The sequence below is a fragment of the Bombus vancouverensis genome, chromosome 8 (assembly GCF_051014615.1).
Source record: "Bombus vancouverensis nearcticus chromosome 8, iyBomVanc1_principal, whole genome shotgun sequence".
Classification (NCBI taxonomy): Eukaryota; Metazoa; Arthropoda; class Insecta; order Hymenoptera; family Apidae; genus Bombus; species Bombus vancouverensis.
In genome coordinates, this window is record NC_134918.1 from 2,787,532 (window position 1) to 2,799,390 (window position 11,859).

Consider the following 11,859-nt stretch of genomic DNA (forward strand, 5'->3'; position numbering starts at 1 on the left):
CGCTCAAATATAGTCATTGAATCGTAAATAGCCTGTGCTCGTGATAGCCACACGGACAAAGGAAATACGTTAATGCGTTAACGTAATATTTTGTGCGGCATTTTATGTGTGCTCCGATCAATAGAAAATTCTAAGTTCGTCCCGTGCCAGTTAACTGTCCTTAGCGTCAATATCCTTCGAAATCCTTGGGAAAATAAAAAGTAGCTTGAGAGAGTATTACATTCCAGTGGAGGATTCCTTTCACTGACCGTTCGGATTAACCTTGTGTTCCCGCGTGATACTGAAAATTTAGGGGTGCAAAGGTTTCGGCAGTGTACGCACTATACAATCCCTCGTTAGTCCGCCAACTCGTTTGATCGCACGCTCATTTATCATTTCTGCACCCAATAAACCTTTTAGAGTCAGCCTTTTCCTATCTTGCTGTCACGTTTATCTTGACATTGATGGTTCATGCGAAACTTACAAAATATTCTGCTATGTGTGTTTTTTTCTGACATTATTCAGATCTGTTCGTTACCTCTGTTTTTCGTTTTTAACATACTTCAAAGATCTAAAAGATATTCTTCATTTTATAACATTTTCTGTGTTCTCTATAATGTTTATGAACTGTTTCGCATAAATCGTGAGCAAACGTTAATATCGTTTAACACTAGAATGAGCAAAGGTTTTCAGTTTACCTTGACTGCTCGTCTTACGATGTTTTCAGGGTGCTGGTTCTTCCTTGTCTGTTGAATTTTACACAGCAAGCGAGAAACGTAAAGGCACTCTTCTCTTTGATAAAATACATTCAGCGAATGTTAATTTCCTCGAAAGGAGTATCGATCGAACAGTCTGATTTATTTGAAAATAATGCCCCATCGTTATTGCGATTATACGTTTGAAGATAGAGTACGTAAATACGAACGATCGATCGTTGTTTCTCTACGCTAGAGAAATGACAATGACGATTAGATCGTTCTACGCACGTGACATACAAAAAAGTTGTGTGCGTTATGATTGATAGGATCAAAGTAAACTATCGTTGCTTAGCGTATACTCAGTTTGTATAAATATGCGACGAGTTGCGAGCTTGTGCATGACAAATTGAAACTACATACTTCCAAGGTGTTCAGTACTTTTTTCTAATTTGCTTCATGTCCTTTCGTTCGTTCCGTATTTTCTACCGCGCTTGAAAAATTTACGTCTGTATCGCCATCTTTTGAAAGAATAATATGTACATTGCATGGCAGTGGAAAAAAGGGAATCAACAGCGGAAAGCGGCTATTCTCGAACGAAGGATTCTTTTATTTTTACACGTGAATAATGAAATCACTTTACAGCCGATCGATAAAACATTCTGCTTTGTAGATCTGCATGTACTCGGCCAAAATATTTTTTCATATTTAATTGGTGGTCTAGGTACGAAGAAAGAACTATTTTGGTAGTTTATACATTGTGTCAGTAATATTACTGCAGGTACTAAATGTAAAAATAGTTTAGAGCGTAATTAGAATGGTTCCCTTTTTAAAAGACCTTCCGAAGTTTTTTTTTTTACAAGAATTTTGATGAATAATGAATTTACGAGGTTTCTACAATTCTCATGTTTGACTACTATTGCCGTGGCGTGTCATTTTACCAGCCAATTTCAACCGTTTCATCATACCTATTTTGTTTAGTAAAAGCCAGACTATTTGATGCAAAAAATAAAATTTGCTAATTTTATTTTTTCATCGTTCTTTTCTATTTTTTTTATACAAGAATTTTATCAGACCGCAATACGGTAGAAAATGTATTTTTTCATTTAAAAAACTAAACAGTAGTGACATCTAGAAGTTACACGAGTGATTTCTCAAGAAGATAGACCAAAGGGATAATAAGGGCATGATACGAAGAAAATATATACATACATATATGTAATTTACTTTCAACAATGTATTGTATAAAAGTAATGTCTTTTATTTTCTAAGAATTCTTATTCTAATAAAACAAGACTGTAGTTATCACAGCTGTAATAATATTGTAATTGCTATAACTTTAATTATATGATGAACATTAATATAAACTGAATTTAATGAATGTGATTCTAATACTCATTATTTCTTCAGATTTCATAGATAAAAATATATACATACCTACAATATAATACATATTTTGAATAGGTACTAAGAAAATATTATACAAGAGATTGGGAATATATTTCTATCCCTCGCTTACGAAAGGAAACATATTAATATTGATTTGCTATTATATGCATCTCACTTTTAAGTATTCGAGGTATCTATTGTATTTTACGCTATTTCTAACGATTGTTATCATTAAAGCACTCAGGCACTTGATTGCTGTTATAGTTACATTTTAAAGCATATTTATAAACAGTTTGAACAATGCACTAACTTTGTATGAATATAATTTTGTTTACGATCAACTTTATGTTATCTTCAATTTTGTTATATCAATTTCAATCAAAAGATATACAGTAAGATTTGTAATCTACATACATAATTATTATACACTCTAAGATTTCGAAGATGGTTTTTGTTTCTTATTTCGTTGACATTGATTATATCTTTCCATATAATCTAATCATATGCTTGCAAATATAATCAATCATTCATTAACAGTACCAATATCATCATTTTCATTAGATTTGTTTGACAATAAAACTTGATTTTCTTCTTCACCCAAACCATGCTTAATGTACAAAAAAATGCCGGTAGAAATAATTAAAATGCCAATACAGGCAATACCATAACAAGTTATGCTGCCCAGAGATTCCAAAATAATGATAAATTTAATTATATGAGCATAATTACTTGTCAGATAAGCTTCCTGAGTAAACCATAACATTGGTATAAATGTTTTTTTAATATTCTTAAACATGCTGAAAATGATATTTTATAGATATACTTAAGTTTCACTTACATATATATTATTTGTTATATTATATTTATATTCCATAGTAAAAAGATAAAATAAGAACTTACGACATCTCATGGTCAGGTTGCATCAACAAATTTAATTGTAGCTGTGCATGCACGTACAGTGGAACGCCCGTTTTCTACAAAAATTTTTCTTTGTATAATATAGTATGACATGGTCATTGTTAATTGATACCTATTGTTTTGCGATAATTACCGGTTCTATGGATATTGAAAGTTCGTGTTTTTCTTTACTAGGTTTCATTCCATTGATATTTTCCCTGTAACTTGGATCGGCCAAATAAAAGTGTGGTAAACTGATGAATGCTGGAGCACCCCATTTGCATAATGAAATATTTAATGCTCCAGAGGGAACGCATTCTCCTTCGCAATAACACGAACGCGATGGTACTATTGAACCATTGTCAAATATTGTATCGTCACTAATATATTTAGCTCCTATTAATCCTTCGTGAATAGTTGTATTATCATATGTTACTGACATACTCCTATTAACATAATTACCCAAAAAATAGTATGTATTTATTTGATTTTCAGCATTCCTAATAGAAAGTTAAACTCATTACTAAACTTACGTGCAAATATCAGGTACAAAGAAAGATACAGTTTTATTATCAGGTAATGGTGGCCACAAATCACCATTTGTTCCTCTTATTTCTCCACATTCTCCAGGATAATAACTTACTCTGTTATTAAAATTCCATTCTTTGACTATTCCTACATCGAGTAAATTAGATTTACCAGTTAACATATTGAATGTTCCATCATAGGATGCAGAACCATTTCGCTGTGAACAAGACAATATTATAAGTATGCTTCTTCAGTTATGTCTTTGCTTTAATAATATTAACATGAAATTTACCCCATAAAACCAAGCAAATCTGGTAAATGGAATTTCTGTGAAATTAATTTTTTGTGCTATTTTTAACATAGTATCTTCATAGCCTTCAAAAAGTAATTCATTAACAGACTTGGTAATTATTAACTGTTGTCCTACTGATTTCATTACTCTATCTACTATATCACGGAGAATAGGTTTTTTATGTCTTAATGCATATCCGACACTCTGAGAATGTTAAAAAAGGAACATATTGTAATAAGATAGAGCAGCACTTACTATATAGTGTACTATTAAAAGATACATACAGCAGTTACAGGATTTATATTAGTTACTTTATCATTTAAATCTCCTTTTGATAGAGATTTATCAAAATGCCATACCCTTTTCCTTTGATATGTTATGGTATCATTGTCATGCCATTTTTGTTCTACCTTATAGTCAACTTCCCTGTTAATAAAATTTGTACGATGTTGTTTGACTTCTAATTAATAAAAACTATAATATTTGACACAAATTTAATACCTAAATACATAAGGACCCATTTCCACAAAATTTGGTTTTGTTTTAGATTCATTATTTGAAATGAAATCTTCATAGTTAGTTAAATTGAACATGTATATTTTCAGATACATAGGAATTGGCGTTATTTCCCACAGCTTGTAGCTTGTAGACGTTGGTGTTAAAGATAATTGCTATAAAATAATATGTAAAACTTAACTAATGATCATAGCTGTAGGTAAAATTTTTTTATATCTACCGTGTTTAAGATCGATGAATAAATCATAAACCAAAGAATTCCAGTAGTTAATCCAATAATTGTTAATACTAAACCTATTGAAAAAATGATAAGAAGTTTTTTACGAATCGTCATCATTTTATCTGGTTTCTTTGGCCTGAAAAAGATAATACTTCTTATCAAAATATTTTATCAAAATTGTTAAATATGATTATATAGTGAAGGATGCTGGTTATTAATATATAATGTATAATGTATAATGTTATAATGTCACATGCTTTTTAATTGTCTATTAATCTTGGTTGGGCACATTCTGTTGTATTAAGAATACAATTACGATTAAATATTGAATATTTATTAACGTTTGTACTTGCGGCGTTTTTTGTACGCTCAAGTTTGAATATACAATCCATATTTTAAACACTTTTGGTAATATAAATCAGTATGCACATTCACAAATAAATGTTATGGTTAGTATGTAACACAACCAAAACAAGATGAAGGTAGCATTTTATAGGTGTCTTTCAAATGAATAAATATTAAAAATGTAATACCAAATATATAAAAGACTGATAGCGCTGAGATTGCATTAAGAAACATTTTGAATATATTTGTTGTAATATATAGTTAGCGAGAAAAATTCACTTATGCAAAACAAAGATGGTTTGTTCAGACAATAAATATGGTAATATCTGCGCATAATGTATTTCAGAATATAAGCGCTAATATTTGAAAACTTATTATCTCTCAATGTTCCACTGTGTTTCCTTTCCTTTATAAGTTTAAGAACCACGTACTGCAAATAAATACATTTTTATTTCCTATAAGCACAAAATTTCATAATTCTGTATTTACGAAATTCCAGTGATTTCACTTATTAATTTACAGCGGCATCATAAGCAGTAGTGAAACGTACATACGGAAATATTTCTTTTTGTTAAAAATTGTTTTTATAAGATCATTACACAGCATAAAGTGAAAATCAATCTCGTTAAAAATTCTGTTTATGAGTTTTTTCAATTAGCAATATTTTGTAAAAGTCTTCCGTGACCTCCTGTTATGTCGACAATTACTGTTCCATGATTATTCATAGAGAAAAATATGTTTATTTTTTAAGTATAATAATACCATTATTCATATTATTCCTTGCACTATTTATCTTATCTGTTATGTGTACTTTTTATTCTTATGTTGAATTAGTTATAAAAAAATTTACTCTGATAGTACTTTACTCAGATACCATTATAATCATGCCTTTAAATCGTACATTATGAAAGATAATCAACTTTGTTTATAAATATAATTATCATAAATATAATTATCATAAATACATTTAGCTATCTTAATCGTTTTCTATTAGGGGCAAATCGAAATTCTGCATCGGTCATACAAAGTTTAACGAAACTGTCACGCAGTTCTGAAGATTCCTCGGAAATGAAAAAAGCAATGATTAATAAGTTCGAAACAGAATATTTTCACCAACCGAGTATTTTATTGTTTTCTACATATTATGCATTCAAGAAATGATAAATAACAAGATCTATCCATCTAAAATAAAAATATTTTTTATTAAATTATCAGTTAAAATATAATCTATATTATCAAAATAAATTAAAAATCAGCAATTTGTTCCATTAGATTAAAAGATTATCTGTTATTATGTACTGAACAAAGTTCGATATTGATTAATATTCAAAATTGATTGTAAAGTAGGCGGTGAAATTTATCTATAAAACGCGATCGTCATCGCATTTGCATCGATGAGTTTATGTGACATTATTATTCGAGTAAATCGATGTATTACTTTTTGTAGCATTTGTATATTCTAATGAGTCAAGTGTTACCCATTTAAACTTAACTATTCTATCTTCAGAAAACTTGTAGCGCTTTACGCACATTATGCTGCATAATTATGTATAACGAGAATAAATTAAACCGAACTTATGAACCATGATGATTTCATCATGTTTTTACATATCTAATAATCAGACTAATCAGCAATACGAAATTTGTGACGAATTAAATATTCATAAAAAGTAACTAAAAATAGCGATTTTCTCTACTTCAGTAAATGAGTGAAACTATTTGATCGATTACTTTAACTAATCTATTTAAGAGTAAGCATATTAGTAGAGAAGAAATTTTCTCTCTGATATTAGTAATGTTTCGTTCGAATGTCACTAAAAGGAAGTAAATTTGTTTAAATACATACGGAGAAATATCGGTGAAAGTTGAAGAAAGATCGATAAGTACTGTAAATGTGTAAAGCATTATTTAAAACTGAGAAGAAAGTGCATCCTGCTGGAGAGATGGAAGAGTCAATGACTTTCTAATAACACTTTACGTTTATGCATATTTTCGATTATTATATTTTGATTCGTGTAAAATAACGCATGCAATTTTATACTATTTAGTTTATGATTTTAATTATGAACAGCTTTTGTTGCAACAAGGTACAGCGGATACACGTCGCTGACCAGTTAATTACGTTAAAAAAAATTTAGAACGCGTGTACTACTACGAACTACAAATGCAAGTAAAAAGCTGATTGATCGAAGTTGGTGGATGTGAAACAAATCGTATGACTTTATTTACAAACCTGTTCGACTATTGAATGAATTTTATTAGAAGATAGACCTAGTAGCGTTATAAGATACTACTAGTGATCAAAGGCCGCCACGTTTTTAAAATGCACTCTGATTAAAATGTATACGGGATATCACATCCAATGATAACGAAATATTATAACACAACTGGCTTGCGCATGTTTTCGAGCGAACACTTCGCAAGGCCGACGCCAACTGAGAGATTACCGAAAGGAAAGGGATCGTTTTGTAGTAAGCAGCTCATCTTTGGCACGTTCCTTCATTTTTATCCCGGTTTATCAGTTCGAATGATTCAACTGATCAAATACTAAAAGAGACCGCGAATTTTGATTACGCTTTATAAATAACTATCTTTCGAAAGCAAGTATAGGAACAAAAAAGTATTTTTAACTACTGCACAATTTTATTTAATATGATTTTATCATAAAAATATTATATGATACATTGGTGCATACAAATTTTACAAACATGATGACTATGATGAGATAAATGCTTTATTGGACCCTTATTAAAGATTATTATTAGTGAGAAACTAAACAAATAGCACATAACTTACGTTTAAGTACATGAAAAGAAGATAATACTGCTAAGTTTTGCTAAAAAAGGTTCATATAATCAATATTATCTATTAAGTTATTGTGGTGGCATTTGGATTATTCATATCTTCTTGCAACTGCGTGCGATCACGTATTCTTGCACACATTAAACTATATTCTAATACGCCAATTCGAATATTCATTTCGGAAATTTCATTTTTCATTTTAGTAATTGTCTTTTTTATATTTACAAGCGGCGCTATAAACAATATCGATATTTAAGACATATTTTATATAACATTATAAAATTGCTTAGAAATTACTTACTTCCATCTGTCATACTTGATCCTCGTTCATCCATTTCTTTCTTTACATGCTCTAATTCTTCTGATAATTTATTAAAAATTCTTGTTCTTTCTGTAACACCTCCACTAGTATCTCGATATTGTTCCTTAATTTTCGACAATTCATCTTGAAGCATTTGATATTCCTTCAAACTAGGTTCAAGTTGCCTATTTAAATAGGACTCTCTTGTTTTTACTTTATCTAGAGTATTAGATATATCAATATGTAGTTTATCTAGTTGATTTTTGGTTCCAGTTAAATTTGTTGCTATATTTGTACGTAATTGCTTCATTTGCTCTATATGTGATCTCCAGTCTCTTGAATCTGAAATAGATCTTTCCCATTAATTTTACTTCTTTAATATTTTGTTGGATATTTTATACCTGTCTTTACAGTTACTTTCAGTTGAGGTAAAACTCTTTCCAATTCTAGTTGCCACTCTTCTCTGTTTGTTTTAGATTCTAAAATATCATCAGGTTTTTGCATTTCATTCTACAAAAAAAATTACAAGAAGTTAAAGTATATGATTTCTACATTTTATAAATACATTTATCACTATGTTTACAAAGTTCTGTCCATATAATTTTGTAATATCATCAACATGTAAAATATCTTCATCCTCATCATCATACTCAGCCATCATTTCCTCTTCTACTTTCTCTAAAATTAATTCTGCATCATCATCTTCTATCTCTGGTTCGTTACTTGGTTCGTCAGGTGATATTTCTACTCTAGAAATGTTTACCTGCGTAATATATGATCATACTTATATTGTCTTTATTAAGTATATTTATTTTAATTTACTTCTTCCATTGAAACTTTTGTGCTTTCAATGCTTCATCTGCTAAGTTATCTAAGACATAAATGGCATGTTCACCACTTCCTTGTTTGAGCTTATTGGGTGGAAATTCTATTGGTACATGAATATCTCTTAAATAGTCCAAGATTATAGCTATTGTAGCATTAGGATCATCTGATTCTTGCGGAGCTTTAAAATTCCCACCTGCTTTCCTAATTAACCATGCAGCTAATGATGTGAATGTATAAAATTGCTCTCCTGGATTTGTTTGTGTTACAAAATAATTCCTATATTTCAAATCAATATTTTTTTTACCAATTCATATAATATAAGATTACAACATTTGTATACAATGAATATTACCTATTTATGGCCTTTATTTTAAATTCTGGTAAAAATTGAATATCATAATGTAACAATTTTAATTTTTCTAATAAGTCTTCCATTCTAACATACATAATATAAGAAGCAGATGGAGAAGATCCATCTTCTATAATAATCTTTGGAGTGTCTCGAAACATTCCTATAATTATTATTTTATATCATACTTATAAATATGTTTTTACAAGTAACAAATATTTGTATGAGATGAAATTTGTTCACAGAATAGGACAGGTTTACCTCTTATTCTGTAATGCTTTTTAGAAGTTTCATACAAATAATTTATAAATAATATTTATATTTACATGTAAAAAATATACAGTTTAATTTATTAAATAAATAATTCGTATGTAATTATTTACGTTTCATGCTCTATTGACTAATTTGATAACATGAACATAGATGAGATTTAATATATAGAGTGAACACCTACAAATTACGCAAACTGAAAACTCTAAAGCTCTTTTACAATTTTCGCATATAACATCAGTATATAATTATTAAAGTAATAAAAATATGAAAATGGTAATTTTATATATGTTTCCCTATTGGCTTTGCTGATTAAATTGAATACAATTTCTAAATATATCGCCAAATATTATAGGAATCTCAACGATATCTCCGATATTTCCGATCTTATCCTAAGTCGGTATTTCAGTCCAGTGAGACGAAATGTTTGAGTTGTTAGATCTATGCTATATCTTATCTGTGGTATAAAATGTGAGTATTTAGTATAGAACTTCCTCTCTGGTGTAGAAAAATCCATTTCATTGCTATCGACAACTAGGGATATTAGTTTGAAACGACTATTATTTTACTATTTTGTAACTTAGAAAACATTCTCGATAGTTGGCAACACTGTGAGTTGTTCATTTTGTCGATTTTGACAATCGGTCACTTCAGTTTTCTCTTAGGTTTATTGAACTTTGCACGTGGGAAGCATTTTAAGTGGTTTTATCTCGAAGAAAGACACTCATGAATCATCAGATTCGATCCTAATGTTATCTAATATCTATTTGTTTGAACTAATAGATCATTAGAATGGGTCTAATATCTGAGCCGTTGTTGTTTGTACTTGCTTTAATCGATACCGGTTCAGTACTTTTCCTTTTGGTATATTTTGTATCCTTTTTATATTTTATAATTTGACGAAAAATTGTAGTGTTTATATTTTATTATGTATTTAACTTTATAATTCGACTATTAAATTCTATATATAATTTATTGAAAATATGTCTAGGGATTTTTGTGGTAAATTTTTTTTAATGATATTGCAGTAAATCTAATGGCGCCATATCTAATTTTCGACGTTTTTAAGGTAATTTATGTCTTTTATTAGTAAAAGACGCACAATGAGGTTCCTTATCTTAAAAGTATATATAGGTCATAACTCTATCAGATTTAGAATGTGATTATTTGAATGCTCAACAGTGTTGTTCAAAGTTAAACAAGGTAATTATACATACACTTTTGTTACAATTATTAATTAATTTAAATATAATAAAACTTATTCTAAATTATAATTATTATTCACTTATTGTTCTGATTAATTATTGTTTATTTAATTAATTATTAATGTACTAATTAAATTATAATTATATCTTACAGTGGGTGGTACCAAAGCTTGTAGCACATTCAGTCTTAGAATTTTTACTCTTAACACATGGACAATTAATATTGTGCTTAGTGAACTTGCCTATGACACTATGGTTACTCTATGAATACTTTGGAGTACCTAGTGGTAATATGGGAGTTTATGATCCTACAGAAATCCATAATCGTGGACAATTAAAAAGGCATGCAAGAGACTGTATGATCCATCTTGGATATTACCTAATTTTCTTTTTTATTTATCTTTACTGGTATATACATTTTGGATATTTCATTAATTATTACTAAAATTAAATTACTACTTATTACTATTTTTAACTTATATGTTTCAGCATGATCATTGCATTATTAAAAGGAGATCCAATTAACAGAAATGATGAAGGATTGTTACATACGAATTGAGAGCGATGATAATATTTAAACTTTTATACATCTTCTTTGTTCTTTATTTCAGTCATATTTGACTATTTATTTATTTCTATGCTATAAATACCAAATGAAATTTTGTTAACATATATAAAAACCCTGTACCTCATTACACTTACCCATCATTTATATTATATCTTTAACAATTGAAATTCCTTGAATATAAAACTTCCATAATTTTATAGGAACTAACAGTAACAATTTAATTGTAATTATATCTATATTTTATACATATATATATATATCAAATGCGGACAAAACACTTTAATTTTGTAATTGTTAATACAAAAAACATTAAATTTGCTTAACCGTAACGTTACATATATTGGAAAGAAAAAACGATTAAGAAATTCTAATTAATAATGTAAATATTCTACTTCTATTAAAATGTTGTAAAATACTGAATAATTTGTTTATCCATTGGCTCGTTAAATCAAATTGAATCGGCTTTACTGGTTGCGGTATAAGATTAGATCGATTTAATGAACTCGGTGCAGCTGATTAGTTCTTTTTCTATGTGGAGGGCATATGCTTATTTTTAGCTAAGACCAGAATTAGTATCATAGTTTGCCGAAATCTTTGAATTGCGTTCGAACAAAACATATACATATACGATATAGAAAGGAGAAGGTCACGATTGTAGACAGTATATAATAATTT

At 28.9% G+C, this 11,859-nt stretch overlaps 3 protein-coding genes across 7 annotated transcripts; 1 reads left to right on the plus strand and 2 right to left on the minus strand.

Annotated features, from left to right (window-relative positions):
- Positions 1-1,912: 1,912 nt before the first annotated feature.
- LOC117164828 (protein croquemort) lies at positions 1,913-7,304 on the minus strand. Of its 4 annotated transcripts, none has more exons than XM_076621115.1 (9): positions 7,095-7,304; positions 4,517-4,652; positions 4,282-4,451; positions 4,065-4,206; positions 3,781-3,984; positions 3,494-3,705; positions 3,115-3,406; positions 2,964-3,037; positions 1,913-2,860 (listed from the first exon to the last, which is right to left on the minus strand). In XM_076621115.1, the coding sequence occupies exons 2-9, from the start codon at positions 4,631-4,633 to the stop codon at positions 2,587-2,589; spliced, it is 1,485 nt and encodes a 494-aa protein (XP_076477230.1). In that variant the 5' UTR covers positions 4,634-4,652; positions 7,095-7,304; the 3' UTR covers positions 1,913-2,586. The 4 variants fall into 4 exon arrangements, with proteins under 4 accessions (XP_076477230.1, XP_033204102.1, XP_076477231.1 ...); XM_033348211.2 differs by lacking the exon at positions 7,095-7,304 and adding an exon at positions 5,050-5,195; XM_076621116.1 differs by lacking the exon at positions 7,095-7,304 and adding an exon at positions 4,866-4,957.
- Positions 7,305-7,484: 180 nt separating this feature from the next.
- IFT57 (intraflagellar transport 57) lies at positions 7,485-9,558 on the minus strand. 2 transcript variants are annotated; one of them, XM_033348213.2, is made up of 7 exons: positions 9,403-9,558; positions 9,145-9,304; positions 8,787-9,068; positions 8,548-8,713; positions 8,366-8,474; positions 7,965-8,306; positions 7,485-7,896 (listed from the first exon to the last, which is right to left on the minus strand). In XM_033348213.2, exons 2-7 carry the CDS (start codon positions 9,300-9,302, stop codon positions 7,730-7,732), a joined length of 1,224 nt encoding a protein of 407 aa, XP_033204104.2. In that variant the 5' UTR covers positions 9,303-9,304; positions 9,403-9,558; the 3' UTR covers positions 7,485-7,729. The 2 variants fall into 2 exon arrangements, with proteins under 2 accessions (XP_033204104.2, XP_076477233.1); XM_076621118.1 differs by having other exon boundaries at positions 9,468-9,485.
- Positions 9,559-10,001: 443 nt separating this feature from the next.
- cnir (cornichon-like protein) lies at positions 10,002-11,296 on the plus strand. Its single transcript, XM_033348216.2, has 4 exons — positions 10,002-10,284; positions 10,546-10,614; positions 10,771-11,024; positions 11,106-11,296. Exons 1-4 carry the CDS (start codon positions 10,204-10,206, stop codon positions 11,173-11,175), a joined length of 474 nt encoding a protein of 157 aa, XP_033204107.1. The 5' UTR covers positions 10,002-10,203; the 3' UTR covers positions 11,176-11,296.
- The last annotated feature ends 563 nt before the right edge of the window (positions 11,297-11,859 follow it).

Bases quoted from the DNA above. Each gene is read 5' to 3' on its own strand.
- IFT57 (XM_033348213.2), bottom strand. From the start codon at position 9,302: ATGTTTCGAGACACTCCAAAGATTATTATAGAAGATGGATCTTCTCCA. The intron at 8,475-8,547 runs GTAAACATAGTG...TTTTTTTTGTAG, and splicing joins AATTATATGGACAGAACTTT to AATGAAATGCAAAAACCTGA. The intron at 8,307-8,365 runs GTATAAAATATC...GATCTATTTCAG, and splicing joins GAAAGTAACTGTAAAGACAG to ATTCAAGAGACTGGAGATCA.
- LOC117164828 (XM_076621115.1), bottom strand. From the start codon at position 4,633: ATGATGACGATTCGTAAAAAACTTCTTATCATTTTTTCAATAGGTTTA. The intron at 3,985-4,064 runs GTATGTATCTTT...TAACATTCTCAG, and splicing joins ATATAAATCCTGTAACTGCT to AGTGTCGGATATGCATTAAG. The intron at 3,706-3,780 runs GTAAATTTCATG...TCTTGTTCACAG, and splicing joins GATTTGCTTGGTTTTATGGG to CGAAATGGTTCTGCATCCTA.
- cnir (XM_033348216.2), top strand. From the start codon at position 10,204: ATGGGTCTAATATCTGAGCCGTTGTTGTTTGTACTTGCTTTAATCGAT. The intron at 10,615-10,770 runs GTAATTATACAT...TATATCTTACAG, and splicing joins GTTGTTCAAAGTTAAACAAG to TGGGTGGTACCAAAGCTTGT. The intron at 11,025-11,105 runs GTATATACATTT...TATATGTTTCAG, and splicing joins TTTTTTATTTATCTTTACTG to CATGATCATTGCATTATTAA.